Genomic DNA, 21,173 nt, shown 5'->3' with positions numbered 1-21,173 from the left:
CCATTAGTGAAAGCACGCCTCTAGTTAAGAACAGTTCCAGGTTAAGAACGGACCTCCAGAACGAATTAAGTTCGTAACTAGAGATACCACTATATATTGCTTCTGAATTCCAAACAAAAGAACCACCTTGCATTTGGCAAGACAAGCTGCTCGCATCTTTTGTGGTGGGATGTGGGAAGGACAGGATATAATAAACAGGATTTACCATCAAACACATTTTGATGTTTGTCCAATGCTACGAATAAGTTAAGGTCACAGCCCATGTAAGTGGTAAAATCTTGAGCTTCTAAACTGTAATCTGCAAAGTCTGCAAGACATCCTGCTAAAATGAAATATGCTGATTCAAATTCATACATTTGGAGCTGTTTAAATTATAAATTATTCTCAAGACAAAGGAGCCCCTTGGAAAGTTTACTGTTACTAAAGTACTATAGAACTCTTATGTTTACATACATGCAGTTATATAAATGATAAAAAACTACAACTAAACATTAAAAATGGATAGTATACAATTCTATTAATACATATCCTGCAGCTAAGTGGCCATGATGGTACCTATTAACTGAATTTGTTGATGTCATCCTTGAATCCATTATGCTGCTAGCTATTTGTGGCATATGATAAGGAAGTAGATGTTTTCAGTAGAAGAACCGCTAAGAGACAAGCATTAATATATAGATCACTTGTGGTGAGTGATTCTGCTGAGAATAAAGTGCCTGAGTCTTTCTTTTTGGTTTGGTGCTTCTTTTAAACAGAAACATCGGAAATATGTTTGTTCTACAAATCACAATGTACAAGTACCAGAGATTTGGGATTGTATCTTGAAGTAGCTATGAAGATTTACTTATCTAAGGTCAGAGTTTGAAAAGAATTTCAAGTACCAACCATAGCACATTTGTGCCAAAACATTTTAGGTCCTTAAAATTTGCAAAAACTTAGAATGGGTAAGATAGCTTGCTCAGCCATAAAGGCCATGCATCAGAAATGGCAAGAGAGTTGGACTTAGGCCTGCCATACGTCTGGAGTTTCCTGGACAATCCTGGGATTTCAAAGGTGGATTTGATGCCTGGGGGGAATTTTTGAAATGCAGCGCTTTGTCCTGGATCTTAGGCAAGTCAAGTGAAAATTCCTTTAAAAAAGACTCAATAATTTTGGGGCCTTCCTATAAAAAGCTCAACCACTTCTGGGGTGTCCAGGTTTTAACTTTTTGAAATATGGCAACCCTGGCTGGACTAAACTGTATATCTTGGGTGCATGTAAATATCCAATGTTAGTCATATTCAGAGGAGAGCCATTGAAATCAAATGACTTAACTATTGCTTTCACTGGAGCTACTCTGAGAATGTCTTAGTTGGATATCAATCCACAATTTGAATCCATTTTGTGTATTAGCCAGATTTCATATTAATACTGATAAACATCTCACCATAATATTCTTATTCAGAGGTTACTGTCTTAGAAGTTGAAAAAAAAGTTATTTATCTAATGACATCAAATCTGCATCACCTTACAGCGTGTATCACCCTGACATGAGAGGCTTCAAAGCCAGCACAGAAATCCCTGGGGCTGATGGGAGCTGTGGTCTAAAACAGCTGGAAGGCACTATTATGGTGGAGGCCAGACACAGTTCTAAATGTAAATTGAGAGCACTATATTTTAGAAGCATCCTCTTCCATTTAAAACATCAAAGTGCTCCATAATCTTGGCAAGGTCCTTGAGGGAAGCCATGATCCAAACTGTGAAATGTTTGTCAGTATCTTATAGTACCTGAAGCAGGAATTCAGAGACGTTTGATTTACGGTACTCCAGTGCATGTTTATGTATCACACAATTTGGTAGAATCCCTGCGTTTGACTAACAAGGGCTATTTATGATGATTTCTTATCAGATTTTGTCCGGATATAGAACTCATACGTTCACTAAATTCACAATACATACTTTCACTAAAATTCACAATTGTTTTGACTGTGTGCGCATGCTTGAACTGGGTAACTCACACACATGGGCTGTGGGTCCCAGGGTAAGTCCAGCCTAGCCAGTGCTCCATTTCATATGCTGCTGTAAGATCAACTGGTGTTCTTCCTCCACAGCTTCTCTGTAAGGTGGGATGGGTGATGGGAGAGCAATATGGCAACTGGGCTATGGCTGCTGTGGTATTGCACACCCAGATCCCTGTGCAGCTCCTTCACACTCAGGGCTGTCTTACCCATAGGGGCTAGGGGTGCCAGGCCAAGAGTCCAGGGCCGAGATTCGGAGTCCAGGGATTGGGAAGAGCCAAAAACTGCTGCCAAGTGGAGCAAAGCATGTCAGAATGCCGCAGCTCTTCTGCTGAGGGCAAGCGAGGCTTTGATGCAGCCAGCCGGCTACGCCCTCCTGCGCGCCTGGGATTGGCGGGCCTTTGAGAGACCTGCCCAGCGCACGCTGCTCACACAAGGCACCCGGCTGTGATCAGTCGCTGCTGCCTTGGGCTCAACTGCTGTTGCGCTGGGCTCTGCTTGCCCACCCCTCACAGGCGCCCGGCCCCGGCCTTGCTCTGCTGCTGCCGCCGCCTCGGCCTCCTCTGTTGTTGTTGAGGTGGCCAGCCAGGCCAGCTCTGCTGTGCTCGCCTCGCCAGCCCGCCCTAAAAAAGCTCTGGGCAACCTGGGGTGTGTGCGCGCCAGGTGGATCTTTACACCCCGGCACCACATATACTTAAGACAGCCCAGTTCACACTAACTGGCTCAGGCCACTATACCTTCATAGCGCAAGCCACAGGAGCAAAAAGAAAGCTTATGCTGTTGGTCCTGCTCCAGCCGCAGTTTACCAAGTTATAGCCCCTGACCTATCCTGGATACTGCCCAGATACTAGCATTTTTGAAACCAAAAGTTGGCTGTCCTTAAATTTTTACCCCAAATGACTTCAGGGACCCTTGGCTGAAGAATATACTCTCCTAGTCTATATTTTGGTATAGCAGCCCATGGCTCCAATCTGGTCCTGGAACGTCTCCAAGGTTAAAACAAAGAAAATAATAACACCCACAACCCCAAATATACTGTACACCAAGCTTTACTGTTGTGAACTCACTCAACAAATCCTTGGGACCTGTAGTTTTGTGAGATCCCCAAGTTCAAACAAATACAATTCCCAGACTAGTTTGGCTGTGAAAACTAGATTTTCGTTTTTGTGTGCTGACACACATTTTTAACTTAACACACTTCTGTGATGTTTGTGATCGCTGCCAAAGCCTTCATAATCACTATGACAGGATGAAGCACAGAACAGAGGCCATTTAATAACTCTGCTTCATTATTTAAAATTCAGCTTGGATTATTTTCACGGAAAGTTTGTCCTAGACCGGCCTAGTGCACACCTGTGTGGCGGAGAAGTCTGCGCCCTTCACAACCAGCACTTGGCAAATAGCATGCAAGTGGTGATCCACACTCTGGATTTCTGTGGGATGAACTTCATCACCATGACCAATGTTAAGTCAACACCATCAAGGTTTCCTGAATACACAGCACTTGCGTTGGCCATGTGTTGGCCTGATCTGAAGCTGTGTGCTTGGGTTTTTGAAAGCCATGGCGAACTCAAGGTTGCACTCTGATACAGCAGTCTTACCTGCATCATTAAGCACTGATTGATTCGCTTTGGGTTTGGTAACTTTACCTTTATGGACATGGCAAAATGCACTGCCTTCACTACAGCATGTGTATTGATTCTGTTGGGAGTGCCTGAACATCAACAAAAGACCAGGACTTTGAAATGTCAAGAAATGCTTATGCCTTGCATATTTACAGCTTGTCTAATAATAACCTTGAAGCATTTCCACTGCATGGACTTGCACAGTTTCTTCCACCCTCTTCCACCCCCACCCCACCCCCTACCCTGTTCTTCCAATTGTTCTATCCTTTACTGAGAAATGTCTCCTAATTTCAGGTAGTAGAGAAGCAGCATTCACCTACGCCATCATTGCTGCTGGAGTAGCGCATGCAATCACTGCTGCCTGCACCCAGGGGAACCTGAGCGACTGCGGCTGCGACAAGGAAAAACAGGGACAGTACCACAAAGACGAAGGATGGAAATGGGGAGGCTGCTCTGCAGACATCCGATACGGAATAGGATTCGCCAAAGTGTTTGTGGACGCAAGGGAGATTAAGCAGAATGCAAGGACGCTCATGAATTTGCACAACAATGAGGCGGGGCGAAAGGTAGGCACCTTTGCTCACCTCTGAATATGGCCACCTCTGGTCTACAGCAACATTTATGTGCCTATGCTTTGAAACCAGTGTCACTTGCACTTCACAAGACCAGCAGCCAGTCAAAGGTTTACCGCATCTCGATGCCTTACAGTCATAAAATAGGAAGAAAGAACAAAATGGAGCAAACTGTGTTTTAGCATTTAAAAGTTTCAAGATTGCATATGGCCACCTCAGTATTTATTTGGGGGATTTGGGGTATATAAAGGTCCACCCTTGCTTTCTATAGAAAGCAAGTAGATATACAAATAAACAGAGGGAAATGATGAATGCTGTAATCTAGATTGTCTGGCAACTCCCACCATGTGGCAGCTTCTTTGGCTAGCTTTTACAGTACAGGTGTGGTAAGAACTCAATTCTTACTCTGCTTTGGTGACATTTGAATCTAGCAGATCACATAGAACCAATTAATTGCATGCTTACTTCCTGTCCTAATACTGCTTTCTTTCCTGGGGGTGAGTGAGAGACAAATCTGCTGCAGGAATCCTTCTTGGTTTACCTTTTCTAGAAGGAGTGAGTCCCATATTTTTGCAATGCCATTTGCTTGCAGAAATGTCTACCTCTGCATCATTAGATAAAAGACAGGCAACTTGGTATGATGGGACTGAAGGGGGTTTCCTTTTTTGGAGAAATTCAGTAATCCAGGATGCCTCTCCTGAATGACCTCCAACATTTCTCCAATGAAAATAGGCATGTCCTATTCCACAGTAATAACATTTTTATTATTATTTATACCCCACCCATCTGATGGGGTTGCCCCAGCCACTCTGGGTGGTTTCCCACATATATATGCACATGATAAAACATTAAACATTAAAAAACCTCCATATAAAGGACTACATTCAGATGTCTTCTAAAGGTTGTATAGTTATTTATCTCCTTGGTTTGGGGGTTGCATAACTCCATACCTCCGACATTTCTCTGATGAAATTAGGGATGTCCTAAGGAAAACTGGGACACTCCAGGATCAAATCAGAAACCAGGATGGCTTCTGTAAATTCAGGACTGTCCCTGGAATATAGGGACACTTGGAGGATCTGACATGGTGCCATTCATATGCTGTTGGACTATGTCTATCATCTTCCATGCTGGCTGGGACTGATGGGAATTGGAGTCCAACAACACCGGAGGACACCAAATTAGTTATCCCTTAAAAAAACAACACCACAGTCAGCATATGTTGCCTGAGCTATATTACAGCTGACAAGGAGTTGGATTTGCTGTTTACAAAATGTTTGATTTCAGAAAACAATTTTACTAATGATGGATATTGCTGCTTAACCAATTCTGTACATAATAGCTCTGATAAATCTCAGAGAGCTAAAATACTATTCAGGAAAGCCTTACCCTCATTTGACTCTTTTGTCACTGACAGTATTTACTTTGTGCTTTTTTTCTGGCCTCATCTGGAAGGGATTCAAAACTGAATGGATGAGGCTGTAGTGCAAACAGCTTTCAATCACTAATGCTGCTAATGTGTTAAAATAAAGGGTTGGGACCCTCAGTTTGCAATTCTGCAGCTACATAGCTCAGCTACTCCTAAGTGGGTATGTATAGGATTCAACTCCCAAAAGCTCATGAATCAAGCAGTGCTAAGATGTTTGTTTTATCAATTGCTGTTGTTGTAAATAGTCACTGTGTTATTTTGCACACATTTCAGTTTTAATGTATTTGCTACAGGACCCTCCCCCCCATTTCATTTCCATCTGCCCTCACGTTTCTGTCTCTCTACACCCATGTGTATGTTAGAGATGCTGTGAGTAGAGTGGTTAATGTGCATAACAACTGGTCATTGTGCACATGCACCACATCTCATGGATCACGTACACGTAACGCACACATTTCCTGTTCAATATAACTGAACAATAGGCCTTGAGTAATGTGCATTTGTCAACAGGTTTTTGTACATTCTCCAGGCAAGATCCATCATCAGCAACAGGCCTTAGGGAATGTGCATCTGTTGACTGCATTTTACAGATTCACTGGGAAACATGCACATTCTCAGGTTAGTATCTGTACTTGCCCAGAAACCTCTTGTTTGTTTCTGTCTCTAGTTCAGAAGTGGGCAACCTATTGCTCCCAGGGCAAAGTCCAATCTTATGTAAATTGTAATGTCCTTCTGGCAAGTCAGTTGAGTGGCAGGAAAAAGAGGATGTGGCTGCAGCTTCCATTCTTCCAGTCCCATCTCACTCTTGCAGCACCCTGTTTTGGGTTTTTCTGCAGGCTATCACAGGGATCCCATGTTCAGCAGGTGGAACAGGGTCTGTGCTGGCAGAGCAACACTAGTGTCCCTTTGCCCACCTCCATCCAATCCACACACAGAGATACACCCAGCACAAAGGGGGCTTGAATTATAGGTTTATTTCTGTGGCCCAAACACCTTGGTCTGACCTTTGTATTCAGAGCTGATATCCCTGAAAGCTGGTTCCAAAGGCAAAATATGAATGCATTTTAAGCGTTTTCATTTACCATATTTGTGGTTCTCCTGGTTTAAAGTAGTTTTAATAACTGCTCCTGAACATTGGATCAGGAACCTGGTTTTGAACTCTTTGAAGTGTGAAGATTCATCATAGTCTGCCTGTGTTGTTTGTTAAGCTGAAGGTTTGTTGCACCAATTAAACATAATTAAATCTAGCAATTAAACCATACTACTATATGGCACCTGGGTAATTCCCCCTGCCACCCCAATTGACAAGAAAACAATGCCTTAAAAATAGCGTGCAGATTTCCTTGTGTGGTTGGCACAAATTACTTAATAAAGTAAACACTGGGGATGAAGGAGATGTGCATGGTATTTCAAGCTTTGTACATTAGTGATTGTGTTCCACCTGGTTTCTGAAATATGGGAGCAAAAATATCACAGTACTCAGAATGACTTTGAATGCGATGCTGCTGGCAGTGACAGGAAGTGTTTCCCCCCATCTCTGTTTCATCTGAACTATCTTCTTCTTCTTTGGCGATCACTTGTAGACAAGTAAGATTGTCTTCCATGAACACAGTTTTAACAGTGAGTCAGTAAATGACTGTGGAGGCCAATTCTGGATCCATACATCCTTCTGAACTATAGTTTTAGCATCTTCCACACACTCTCACCCAATGGCTGTCCCTGCATGTATGTCTCAGGGTAGGATCATGCAACAATCATATTTTGGATGACAGGACAATACATTTCAAGGCACTTGAGATCTTCAGTATCCTACCTCCACCAATGATGTCATATTCAAATCTGCAAATGCAGCTAAAATATAGTTGCAAATTGAATTTAAAAGGCCTTATATATGGTGCATACTTCAGTTTCTCTGTGAGAATGTTGATGTGCCTCCTTTTTGCTCTAGGTTTTATTCTGTGATTCGTGGAGTTTAACATATATTTGCTGAAGAATATTTATGTAGACAAGTAGAATTTCATTTCCCAGAAATGAATGAGAAGGCTCCACATGCACTCAACCTTGGCACTACCCAGGGCATTCAGAGTCAGAGATAATAATAGGGTAAAAAAAGAGTCACACACATATAGCATATATAGCGGAACTTTTCTTTCTATTGATAAATGTGCAGTCACTAGTGGACATAGTTAACAAGTGCATTGGCAATGCACCAGTGAAGACAATTTCACTTCTTGTCATGCTATTGTGGTGGTGGCAGTGGAGTTGTGTAAACAGACCTATTGTTGTTTCTGTTAGCTAGTGCAAGTTTTAGTGTAGCATTGTGAATCTGCAGATTAGCTGATGGGACTATTCATATAGATTCCAATTCCATTTTGGAAATGGGTCATTTCAGAGATCCTTCAATGAACTAGCTCTTCAAACAAGAAATGGGGGGTGGGGGGAGCTTCAGCTCAGGGTGTCACATTTGAATATGATGTATGCCCAACCCATTCTCATGGAAAAGTGTTCAAATCACAGAATCCATTCCAAAGGCATCCTGGAGATGTAAAACATCATGGCAGAACTGGCTCTTAGGCACTCCGTATGCACCCAACAATCTGATCATGAAAGCTTTCATTTTATTGAGGGTATTATCTGAAGAGATAGGGTGTGTGGTGACTTTGGCCACCTGCCATTTCTCCAGAAGGCAAAGAAACTGTTTTGATGTGGAGATATTTTCCTGCATGCCTTGGGTAGAACTGCTGAACTGTTTGGAGTTGTTGGCAATCTATTGGTGTTGTAGTCCAACACTGGACCGGATGATATTATTGAAGGTCTGCAGAGAAGTGGAGAAATTGATAGAAGTGCTGAATGGTACTATTTCATGTGGTATAAATATATCCTCACATAATTTAAGCGTTTGCTAGGGGACACCTAATACGTGGAGTTGACCTCATACTTGCAAATATAATAAAAATACTCAGTATAACCTTTATTATAACCCACCAAAAGACCAATATCCTAGAACATCTACCAAATTCTTGATTATTAGACAAAACAATCTTATGTAGGCTGGCAGGATAAAGTCCACAGCAGAGGACTGGACTTGCACAGACTACAGCAGATGGTGAGGTGGACGCTTTTGTTTTTATTATTATTTCCCCCTTTTCCCTTGCTGGTTCTGGAGATGTAGGGAGCTTTGGAGTCCGTGGAACTGTAAGGCTGGATCAGTAAATGTGGAACTTTCTGACTCCACACTGGGCAGACCTTAATCCTTGGACCTTTCCATCCAACTTAGGGCCTCCATTTCTGGCCATGGAAATGGAGATCTGCAGTATCCAACATTGTCCTAGCTGCCCTTCCCAAAAGCTTAGGATTGCTCCCTTACAACATATTTGACTTAGGACACATATGGAATTGTGTTCTACATCAACACTAATATTTGGGAGTACTTCATTAGAGTGACTCTAATATCATAAGATGCCTTTAATGCACTTTTAATATAATTTCATAGATGCTGAGGAATGACTAGCACGCTTTAGCACAAAACCTCGTTGGAATGTAATGGGAAGCTAGGGTTTACATTAAAGAGAAAGTAGCTAGTTAATTGAGTGAGGGCAGGTGGAGCATGTGAACACAAAGCTCATCACGAACACCAAAACTTTATTATAAGCAAACTCCAAGATAGCAGAATGACTGTGGACTATATCCAGCAGCCATACTTGGAGCAGACAAACTGAAATCAATAGACCAACCATGTATGTTGGTTGATTTCGGTGGATCTTCTCTGAGAAAGTTGGATATCACCTCATGATTCTCTGCTGCTCTTTGCTACACTTTGCATTTTTAAAAATGTAATCATGTTTTTAATTAGTTGCCATTCTTCTGATTTTTTAAAAAATCTCTTTTATAATTTTATATAGTTTTATTATTATTTTCCTGATGTAACATGAATTCATTATTTTCTGTATTATTATTTTTTAAAAATGTCACCCTCCTTGGGTTGGGGTTTTTTATGCGAACATTTAAATGGCAGTGGAGTAGAATGATGGGTGATGAAGAGGTTCTCTGCCACAAGGTGCTTGTTTGAAAGTCATGCTGTGGTTGAGAAATGTTCATGCATTAGCTTTAGCAAATTCAACTTCCTTTTTACTGAGGCCATGTGAGTGTAGAGGGGAAAACCTGTCATTTATTAGAGAAAAACAGAAATGCATTTTCAGACGGTGTTACTGTAGAATAAGATAGGGTGTAAGAAAGAGCCAATACCTTTCAAGGAACAACATTTTGGTTCTGAGTGGAAAGCAAATTATTGAATTGCGCTCCCGCTTTCTCTTTCATGACATTGAAATTCACTGAATGGCATTTTGCATCAGCATTACATCATATTAAATATAACACCGTGTTATGAGTCATTGTTATAAATCATGACACAGGCTGCATTAGAAGGCTCCTGCAACCAAGGGCATATCAAGGTGGCTTTTTATTTGATGTGTCTCTTCAACAGAGGGACATAGGTGTGCTGACTTAGTAATCCTATCATGTCCTGCATAGGGAGCACTTTGCTTTTCCTTCAGCACTCCAGTAGAAATCTCTGGTATAAAAGAGTTCGGAGCAAATACAACAAAGAATGAAGTCTTACATAGCTGATCGAGATGAGATCATAAGTTACAAAATGAGCACGCCGAAATAGGAACTGATTTGAAAGGAGATGAAAAAGGCAAGGTCAATGGAAGAATCTTGATTTCTAAACAATTGTGTGAGAGTGGCTGAACATGGAAGCAGCCTCATACTGTATTAGACCATTGATCCACAAAGCTCATTATTATCTGTTCAACTGACAGAGATGCTCACCAGGATTTCAAATAGAGGTCTTTTCCAGCCATCCCTAGAGATGCCATAAATTGAACCTAGGACCTTTTGCATGCATGTCATGAACCCTGCCACTAAGCTACAGGCCTTCCTCTATTCTCTTTGGATATTTTTGCTTGTGAAAATTTGAATTTTGGTATATCACTCCCAGACTCCTCCTCCTCCTCTTCCATTTCTTTTTCCAATTTATATCCCACCCTTCTTTCCCCTAGATCCATGCTAAATAATATCTGCCCATTGCCTCCACCCTTGAATTAGAACTTGAACATGTTTTGTCGTGGAATTATAGAAGGGGCCATGAGGGTCATCTATCCAGTGTTTTTCAACCACTGTTCCGCGGCACACTAGTGTGCCGCGAGATGTTGCCTGGTGTGCCGTGGGAAAAATTGAAAAATTTGAAAGATTTAAAAATAAAGTATTTTATAATTTTTCTTATTTCTGTTTACTTACTATTTCATAATAAAGTAATTATAAAATACTTTATTTGTGTTTATTTGATTCCTATTCAAGAGAATTACTTTATATATAGTCAATATAGGCACAGAGTTAATTTTTTAAACATTTTCTAATGGTGGTGTGCCTCGTGATTTTTTTCATGAAACAAGTGTGCCTTTGCCCAAAAAAGTTGAAAAACACTGATCTAGTCCAACCCCCTGCAATGCAGGAATCTTTTGCCCAATGTTGGGCTCAAGCCCATGACACTGAGATTAAGAGTCTCATGCTCCACTGACCAAGTCATGTTACATTTCTCTGCTCTATAAACCTGTGGGTCAAGATGAGGACTCCTGTGCAATTCAGCTTCACAAGTCTTAGTAGTAGTAGTAGTAGTAGTAGTAGTAGTAGTAGTAGTAGCAGTAGCAGCAGCAGCAGCAGCAGCAGAACAAATCAAGATAAAAAGGACAAGGTAAACCTCATGCTTTTTTCTGGTGGTACTCAAGGGTATGTAAGTACTGGCAACCTTTTTTCTCAAAGAAAAGCACAGGTTAAAAATGTGGCACTTACTGTAACAACTTCATGGTGAGTACCAGCACCATTTTTATAGAAAAAAAGCACTGGGTAAACCTAAGGTTCAAATAAATGGACTGACTTTCAAAGAATTTCAAAATGACTCTACAGGTAGAACAATGGCTGCCCCTGAATTTTCAAGTTCCACTCCTAGAACTCGAAATACCTGTACTGGTTTTGCAAGTGGATGTAATGCAGCTATTATTTTGTCCTTCTAGGAATACTGGTCAATCCTTATTTGCTAGTCATTGCAAGTTACCTCCACCAACACTGGTATTTTTGTCTTCCATCTTTCCTCATTAGAATTGTGCTTCTAATTTCTGTGGCAAACTGCTAGGGTGTTTGTGTATACCGTTTTAACAATGGGGAAAGTGAACAGCGTGTGGTCTCTTTGCTGATGTGTTGTGTATTTGTGGAGATGGCACCTCAAGGAGAAAGATTTTTTCTTCTTCTGCATGTGCCATTCTTAGTTGGGCCTTGAAGTCAAGAAGCTTTGTCTAGAAAAAAAATCTGATGTACAACCATGGTAACCAAAAATATGTGCTATAGCACTCAGCTATCTCAAGTCATGCCAGCAGAAAAAGAAAAAGAAAAAGAAAAGAAGCTTTCAATGCCCTCACGTGTCTGGAACTTTTGAAAATTACCATAGACTCCAGGAAGTCTAGAAGAACATCCTACTGTTGAATAATTAAAAACTGACTGAGGCTGCTCTGATACCTCTGGAATCAAGTGATATTATGGTATCAGCAGCAAAGCCACCTAGGCCTTGAAGCTCAGGTGTTAATCTCGCCATTTAAAATTGTTTTTCTCCCCTTCACTTTGCTGTTGTTTGATTAGCATTGCTGATCTTTGCTTTCAAACCTTTTGAGATTTATGGCTACATTCCAAAGGAGCTGTAGGCATGTGTATGTTGGAGAACTGCTTGCATAGCCAGAGGTTTATTTGAAGTCTCCCATCTAGCCACTTATATTGCTGAGGAGAAAAACCAAATGTCAAAGAAGCTGCTGGCTATGTTATCCCCTAGACATATAGATCCATGACCTTGTCTTTTTAAGGACTCTCCATAAAAAATGGAATTAGGATGCTATTCCAGTTTTGCAGTTGCAAATGGAATTTTCTCAGAAGAATCACAGCAATTAAAGTCTCCTCAACATTTAAGTCTTAAAACATACACTTTCCCCCAGTTATATTTATTCAGAAGTTAGTCCCATTGATTTCTTTGAGGTTCATTTCCAAGGAAGCAGCTCGTGATATATCCTTGGGAAGACATCCATATAATGGTGTGTTTGTCCAACATAAAATATATCCAATGAAAAGGATTTACAACTTCTTCAGTAATTTATTCTCAGAGGCTTTCTATTCTGATTGGTCCAAAAATTGCTCTTGATAAGCCTATTGGCTTTTACTTTAGCCTTGGTGGGTATTTAATAGCAGACAACTCTTCACCTTTTTCTAGGAGTTGTTTACATAGCTGAAAACTATTAGCAATATGTGATGATTCATCTATGATAGATGTATATTGGTGTCGGTGGAAGAAGATGACTTAAATACAAACTATCAAAGCAGTAGCTTTTAACTACAGAAAGCAGCTTAAAGATAAATCAAGCTTAAGTAACAAACAGTAGCAATCATATATTAAGAACTTGAAAGCTGATTTTGGAAAATGAAGAAACAGATCTATTCCTATTAAAAGTTAAATGCTGAACTTCAATTTCTAATTTATGCTGTATCCATAAATGTAATGGGTTGGATCCAGACTTGCTCCTTCAATTAACAGAGGAAACTGGGAACTAGCAGAGGTTCCTCACAGAAAGGGAGTGGTTTTGATAGTTCCCGGTCCATGCCTCAGCATCACTTTTCATGTTGTCCTAGACTCTAAGAACCCTCAACTCTTGAGAAGCTTTTCAGGATACACAGGGGGCTGTAGGGGGGTGGAGGAATTGGCAAAAATACCTTCTCACCCTTCCCCAAGTATAAGCAGAACAGTACTGAGTGCATTTTTTTATTCAAATCTACTAAAGACATACATCTTTGCCCTGGTCATTGACACCTGATATTGACCCCTATCTATATCCCTCAATATTATTCTGATTGTAAATGGTTTCAACTGATTTCAATCTTGCATGTTTATATTGTTGTAACCTGCACTGGGACCTTATGGTGAAGAGTAGGTAAGAAATCCAGTTAACCACAAATACAAACAACACATTAAAATATCCCTTTACTTGTTTTCTCTTGTCAAATGACACAGGCAAATAGCAAAGGGGGGGGGGGGAACCAAAGGCTTCTTATAACAAATTATTGCAAATTCCCAATGCCCCTGACCGTAGTCATGGGCAATGGGAACTTTTAGAAAACATCTGAAAGCAGCGCTGTTCAGGGAAGTTTTTAATGTCTAACATTTTATTATTATTTTGCTGGAAGCCACCCAGAGTGGCTGGGCAAACCCAGCCAGATGGGTGGGGTATAAACAATAAAATTATTATTATTATTAATAGGCATACAACTAATTCTCTGTGAATTGGTTTTAACGGCTTTATTATGTATTATGTTTTGTTGTATTTTATTTTCCATGTGATGGTTGTGGTGAAATACAGAATAAAACCACCTTAATAAATCAGTCAATCAAGTAGGATGAAGTCCAGTTGAAAACCATAGGCCATTAGTCATACCTAAATTTAGGAGGACAGGGATAATTGTGTCAAAGGTGTCCTGAAATCCTGGATGGCCAGTTTCAACAAAATATTTGATGGTTCTTTCCTCTTTGGGGAAAGTGGTAATGTTAGCCAAGTATGTCATCATCACCACTTTTTAGGGGATTTTTTATTCTGATGTATAGCTTTGCCCTTTCAGCTTCAAACACCCTTAAATTGCACAGAGAAGGCAAAATATGGCTGCATGGCTTCCTCGCTGTTGAGCAGGCTGGGATTTCTTTTGCACCACTCCCATTTTGGCCGAAGTGGCTCTTACCTGTCAACAAAACCTGATGTTAACAGACAGGCCCTAAAGTACGTGGATTTGCTTTCATTTGAGGGGAATTTGCATGTACAGTACAGTCATGTCTTGCGTGCAATTAATTTGCCCCATTTCAGCCTTACGTGGTTGAAAGCTGGCTGGTTGAAATCCCACAAATCAATTGCATGCAAAGTGGAGATATTGAAAGCTCCTATGCTCTGGGTTTTCCCAGTGTGGAAAACACTTTTAAAGTCTCTGACTTGCTTACTGGGCTTGGGGAGGCTGTTGAGAAATCTTGTGGAGGCTCAGATGGCCCTACGAGATCTTGCGAGTGCCTCCCAAAACTTAAAAGCTCTCTGGCTTGTTTGGAAGGTAAGGGGCAGTTCCAAGGGGGTGGTTTGGGTATACACATTTTTGCATGTGTGCACCATCCCCAGAATGTATTTTTTCTTAGTGGAAGTGTAGTACAGTAGAGAGTGCAACAGAAGAAAAGAGATCAAGGGTTTAAACTCTTGATTGTATGTTCTGAATGGTGATTAGAAATAGTGTGGAATTGCTATGCATTGTATTGTATAGAATACCATAGTTCAATTTTGACTACTCATAGATAATACACAGTGCACACACCCAAATTTTTGATGCTAATTAGTTGAGGGGGGAGAAGAGATGGATAGATTAACAAGTGCCATCAATTCATCCCAGAGGCTTAGAGAAAATGTGGGCAAGGTTAAAAAGACTGCTTATATCAGCATTTAGAATAGCCTAAACCTTTTGCTTTCAAACCACAGGTTTGCTGCTGGAACTGTGTGTGTGTGTGTGTGTGTGTGTGTGTGTGTGTGTGTGTGTGTAAGCAAGCTTGCAATTTGAAGACTGCACATCTTGCTGTGTTTATTATTATATGCTGGTATAATTTGAACTATTACCTGTGGCAAACTAGTCAAGCCTTTCAGGCTCTGCTGGGACCAGGAAGATCGCAATAATAGGGTGCTGGGTTTGGATTTGGGTCAAAATGCAGCTTAACATTCCTGTTCAGTCATGAAGGTCACTTGGTAACCTTAAGCAAGTCAGTGTCTCTCAGACTAGCCTGTGTCAAAGGGTGGCAGGAAGGCACTTTGTTCACTGAAAGATACAATAGAAAAGCATAACAATAACGAGCCTTGAAGCATTTTAAAGACCAACACATTTATTATGGGCCAAGCGTTCATGGACTCTGGATGACAAACATTTATGCCATATTAAATGTGTTAAGTCTTTAGGGTGCCACAATACTCTGTTGCTTTTGCTGCAACAGACTAACAAAGCTAACCCAGTGGTGGTGATGGTAACAAAAACAACAGAAATAGTGTAAATTGGGTTTCAGAAGTCTTTGAGTATATTTTGGCTATTGCTAACTGGGACTGGGACCTGCCTGGAAACCAGTAATCTGTGTTAGTTCTTTATTCTTGTCATATTGCCAAGACTTTGAAAAAAAGGACAGGAACCTGAGAGGAACTTGTGGAATGTGACAAGAATACTAATATGCCAAGGTTTGTTAAAGTTGTTGTATTGTTTGTCAGACAATATTAACAATGAAGTGGTTGGAGGGGTGTGTGGAAAGAGGAGAGGAATGTTTTCACCAAAGACATCAGGACTTCAAAACTGGAGGGGTAAATGAAAAGGGGAACTAGTGCTAGGCCAGGAAGCATGTGTTTTTGAAACAATTGCAGTGAGCTTTGAGGACACACAGAAGTTAGATGTGAGCAGTTGCCATCTACAAAGGAACTAACTACACTTGCCTGCTGGTAGATCTCCAGCGTGCCAGGCAATAATCTCTCCCATTCCTACTTACTTAGTTGAGCTCCTCTAACTGGAAATCTCTAGATGTGAAATCTGCTTCATAACCTGTCCCTAAAAAAAGATAGACTCGCACTTTGATATGAATGAAAACTTGGGCATGGCAACATGTGCCCAGCCCCGCTTTTAGACGAGAAAGGTCTCAAAGCTGGTTCCAGCTGGCATCAAGATACATCACAGAGAACAGCAAGCTCAACACATGTCACAAGTCCTTTCAGCTGTTGATCCATTGCAACAGCTTACTCAGCTCTTTCCAATGGAGCTGTTTATTCCCTCTGTGGTCACTGTCTGTTCATGGGCTGCATTGGAACTTGGGCGCTGTAAAAGTGTAGACTGCTCTGAACAAAGCCACACGGCTAGCTAGAATTCAAAACAGCAGCATTTAAATTTCAGGGTAAGCTATACCACCTGAAACAGAGAGATTTAATTTTCAGAGGATGTAACTATGTTGGACTATTGTAGTAAAAACAAAAGGGAGTCTTACAGCACCCTTGAAGACTTACTATGTAAGGCATCATGGAGTAGATGCATAAAGCGCTATCCTCAGATGGCAGGTTTATTTAAGCACAAACACGTGAAAAGAATAAAATGTAGGCCATGAAATGCAAAGAGTACATTCTGTGACAATTGTAAAATAGATGTACAGTCATACCTCGGGTTACAGATGCTTCAGGTTGTGCGTTTTTGGGTTACGGACACGCCGAAACCCGGAAGTACCGGAATGGGTTACTTCCGGGTTTCGATGCTCGAGCATGCTCAGAGGCACTAAATCGCACTTTGCACATGTGCAGAAGTGCCGAATCGCAACCCACGCATGCGCAGATGCGGCGCTGTGGGTTGCGGACACTGTGGGGTGCGAACGTGCCTCCCGCACGGATCACGTTCGCAACCCAAGCGTACACTGCATGTCAGATTGCTCCTGTCTCCCATTTCTTTTTGCTGAGCTTTTGAAGCATATTGCAATGCTTGACTGAGCCAGAAACCCAGCCAGATGGGTGGGGTATAAATTATATATATATATATATATATATCCAGTAGTGATGTATGGAAGTGAGAGCTGGACCATAAAGAAGGCTGATCGCCGAAGAATTGATGCTTTTGAATTATGGTGCTGGAGGAGACTCTTGAGAGTCCCATGGACTGCAAGAAGATCAAACCTCTCCATACTGAAGGAAATCAACCCTGAGTGCTCACTGGAAGGACAGATTGTGAAGCTGAGGCTCCAGTACTTTGGCCACCTCATGAGAAGAGAAGACTCCCTGGAGAAGACCCTGATGTTGGGAAAGATGGAGGGCACAAGGAGAAGGGGACGGCAGAGGACGAGATGGTTGGATAGTGTTTTCGAGGTTACCAGCATGAGTTTGAGCAAACTGCGGGAGGCAGTGGAGGACAGAGGTGCCTGGCGTTCTCTGGTCCATGGGGTCACGAAGAGTCGGACACGACTAAACGACTAAACAACAACAACAACAACAACATATATATATATATATATATATATATATATATATATTGATTGATTGATTGATTGATTGTTATTTAAAAGCTGCTTGAAGGTACGATGAGGCTCTTTGTTGTTTCTGTAGGGATCCCTGTCCCTACAAGGGGTCTCTAGATTATGGCAACACATTCTAAACATTGGTCAAGACACCAGTTGGTAGACTTTGTAGCATGACTACATAAGGTGTAAAGCTAGAAAAACAAGGGCAAATAAACTTGTACAGAATTGTCCTCAACACCATCTATAAAAAAATGGATGTTATCCATCTGTAGGATTCCTGTAATGCTCTAGTTAGACTGGCCCACTATATTGCAAGTGGTTTTAAAGACTTAACCCCTCCTTTGATTAAGCAGAGGTGTGGTTGACCAATGTTTCCTTTATCAAAAAAAGCTGTGTTTGCTGCATTTTTAGATTAAATGGCTCCATAAAGCATCATTGTGCGTTTTAAGCCTGGCCTGGTTTTTACCATTTGTTCTTCACTGTAATTATGAAGATAAAGAACTTTTGAAATTAGAGCTTAGTATTGCATATTATGAAACAGATTTAAGTGCACCACCCTTCTTCTCCATCCTCTCTTGTGGTTTTAAATATAACACCCTCTCCTCCTTTTACTCTAGATCCTTGAAGAGAACATGAAGTTGGAATGCAAGTGCCACGGTGTGTCGGGATCATGTACTACTAAGACATGCTGGACAACTCTTCCTAAATTCAGGGAGCTGGGCTACATCCTTAAGGACAAATACAACGAAGCCGTTCAGGTTGAACCAGTGAGGGCAAGTCGTAATAAACGCCCAACTTTTCTTAAGATAAAGAAACCACTCTCCTACCGTAAACCCATGGATACAGATTTAGTGTACATAGAGAAATCGCCTAACTACTGTGAAGAGGACCCTGTCACTGGAAGTGTGGGAACACAGGGCAGAATGTGCAACAAAACAGCCCAGCAGACCAATGGCTGTGACCTGATGTGTTGCGGTCGAGGTTACAATACTCATCAGTATTCAAGAGTGTGGCAGTGCAACTGTAAATTTCATTGGTGCTGTTATGTTAAATGTAATACGTGCAGTGAAAGAACAGAAGTGTACACCTGTAAATGAAAGTGTGGCTTGGGAGGGGGATCCTACAGCCTTGGAATAAACACATTTTTTTTTTGCACATAAGCTAGTGCACCTACACACAACTGTAGCAAAGACCCACACTGTTTCCAAAAGGAAAACCAGCAAATGGATCCCATCTTCCCCTCTTAATATATCAGCGCTTAAGTGGAGACCCATCAAAGACTTAGAGAAATAGTCCAAAAACAACATCAGACTTTTTAAAAAAGGAAACAGAAACAAACAAGTCACCTAATACAAAAAAAATAAAAAATAAGTGGGGGGGGGGAAATGCTCTCAGATATTCTGCGCCTTCAGAACATAATTTATTGACTGCCTTAACGGAAAAAGCCCATGTCCAGACCAAGGCAAGGGGCTCTTTGGGACTGGATGAGGGAGAGATTGAAAGGCACCATGCATAAAGAGAGGGCTGGGGGAACAAACAATTCTTAAACATGGTCTTTGCACAGGATGGGGTGACAATGCGCCAGTGTGAATTTCAACTTAAAGAGAGTGGATTAAGCAGATTTAGGGATTTCTACACTTGTGAAAAGCTTCTGCTGGTCCTTCTGTCTTTCCGTTTTTTTCAGACAATGTGCTACTGCAACTAGGATTGTTGATGTTTTCCATATAAACACTGGTTTATCTGCCTTTTTGTCGTGCTGCAGATATTTTAGCACAGGGATTTGGGACATCTGGGCATAATAATAATAGCAATATTTAACAATTTATCCAGATAAAGCTAATATTAATTTATTTAATTAAAAAGAACTCTACCGACATTTTTGAAAACCATTCTGCATTTAGATAGCCTGCTTTTTTTGTGGAATAATTTTGTAGATATGGAAAGGAGGGGACACCCTTGAGCTGTATATATTATTGTTTACTCAGATATTTCTACTAGTTGGAATTGCAGGATGTTTTTTTTCTGCAATAATAGATGTTAAGTACAAAAGCAGGCATCTTTTATAATTTGTTTGGCTGTTTGCTGCTAGTTGTCTGGAATCTCAAACTGATATTCATCTTCACCTAGATAGATACCAGTGCATAACCTGTCCAGTTTTTTTCTTTAATTTTATTTTAAGGAGCATTACATAAATCCAGTTGGAAATAATGCATCACACATAAATGCAAAACTCCAGACAAGTTTCCATCTTTGGAAAATGAACCATAGGATAAAAGAGTATATTTTGTAAGAGACTATTTTTATATGAATATTTTATTTATACTATGTCTGCTTGTATAATTCTATAACCTGTACTTTTTCTCAAAACAGGCACACAATTTGTAATTGTTAGGCTATTTAACAGATAAAGGCTGATTACTTTGTTGACCTGAAAGTAGCAAGCTGGATGCATTCAGTTGTTACTGGTGGATGTACAAAATACAGAATGAATTTTCTCTCCGGATGTATGTACAACGTGGCTCTTTTCCTGCAATTCAATTTGCAGAATATGCAGAACAAGAACAGGGTATGTAGCATCAGTTTTGTCACATGGTTTGAATTCATGGTTGGTATTAACTGGATGCTCCTTTATCCCATTCAGAAAAAAATCTGAATTAGCTTCCCAGATGCATCAGTCATTAAACTGTGGCGTTATGACTAGCAAATGTGCTGTGTGTGCTGTCAGTTAAACCTCTATATTGTGCTACTGTCAAATTTGATTTTATCAGTGCAAGACTGTAGACTATGACTGTAAAAACTAGCATGACACGCATAGACTGATTCTCATAGATAAGACACAAAGCTTACGGGTTTTGTCCAACTAGTTTTTGGCATTTGCCCTACTCTTTCCCTCTCGGAAGGTTCTTAGTGAAAAAGATCAAGTCACATTTTAGACAAACTTTCAATCAGGCCCCCACTACTTTTTGTGTGTGTTCAGTTCCTGCACTGTGGCATTTCCTTTCTTATCCCTAAGATTTTCTTCTGCAATTATGTTCAATTAAATTGTTTTGCTTTTGGGGAATTGTCGTGATCATTCCACCAGGATCACGGAAAAGTCGTTCCCCCGAATATGTAATTGACTTTTGCTATTTCACATCCTGATTCCAAGATTAAACTAATGGGACCCCTTTCCACATTATATCCAGAGAAACTTTCATGGAAGAAACTCATACAAGGAAATGTAAAAAACTGTACATGAAATCTGTTGCATGATGTAAGCTAGAGCTGTCCAGCTCCCAAGAGACTGCGATCTACTCCCACTATAAAAACCCCGGCAGTGATCTACCCATTGGATTGACCAGAGTTGTTCAGCTCTTTTTTGAAAAAGCTTAATCAAAGTTGTTGAGCCTTTTTTAGGGGGGGGGGCATCAG

General features: G+C 40.7%; 1 protein-coding gene across 6 annotated transcripts in view; it reads left to right on the top strand.

Annotated features, from left to right (window-relative positions):
* Nucleotides 1–20,467, top strand: part of WNT7A (Wnt family member 7A) — a 52,954-nt gene extending 32,487 nt beyond the window's left edge. For all 6 annotated transcript variants that reach the window (XM_083727072.1, XM_083727074.1, XM_083727073.1 and 3 more), the window contains exons 3-4: nt 3,917–4,188; nt 18,380–20,467. In XM_083727072.1, the coding sequence (XP_083583198.1) occupies nt 3,917–4,188; nt 18,380–18,859 (752 nt within the window). In that variant the 3' untranslated portion in view covers nt 18,860–20,467. The remainder of the gene's footprint in view (nt 1–3,916; nt 4,189–18,379) is intronic.
* The last annotated feature ends 706 nt before the right edge of the window (nt 20,468–21,173 follow it).

This window comes from Podarcis gaigeae (genome assembly GCF_964106915.1).
Source record: "Podarcis gaigeae genome assembly, chromosome: 2".
Taxonomy (NCBI): domain Eukaryota; kingdom Metazoa; phylum Chordata; class Lepidosauria; order Squamata; family Lacertidae; genus Podarcis; species Podarcis gaigeae.
This window is presented reverse-complemented; position numbering and strand designations above follow the sequence as displayed.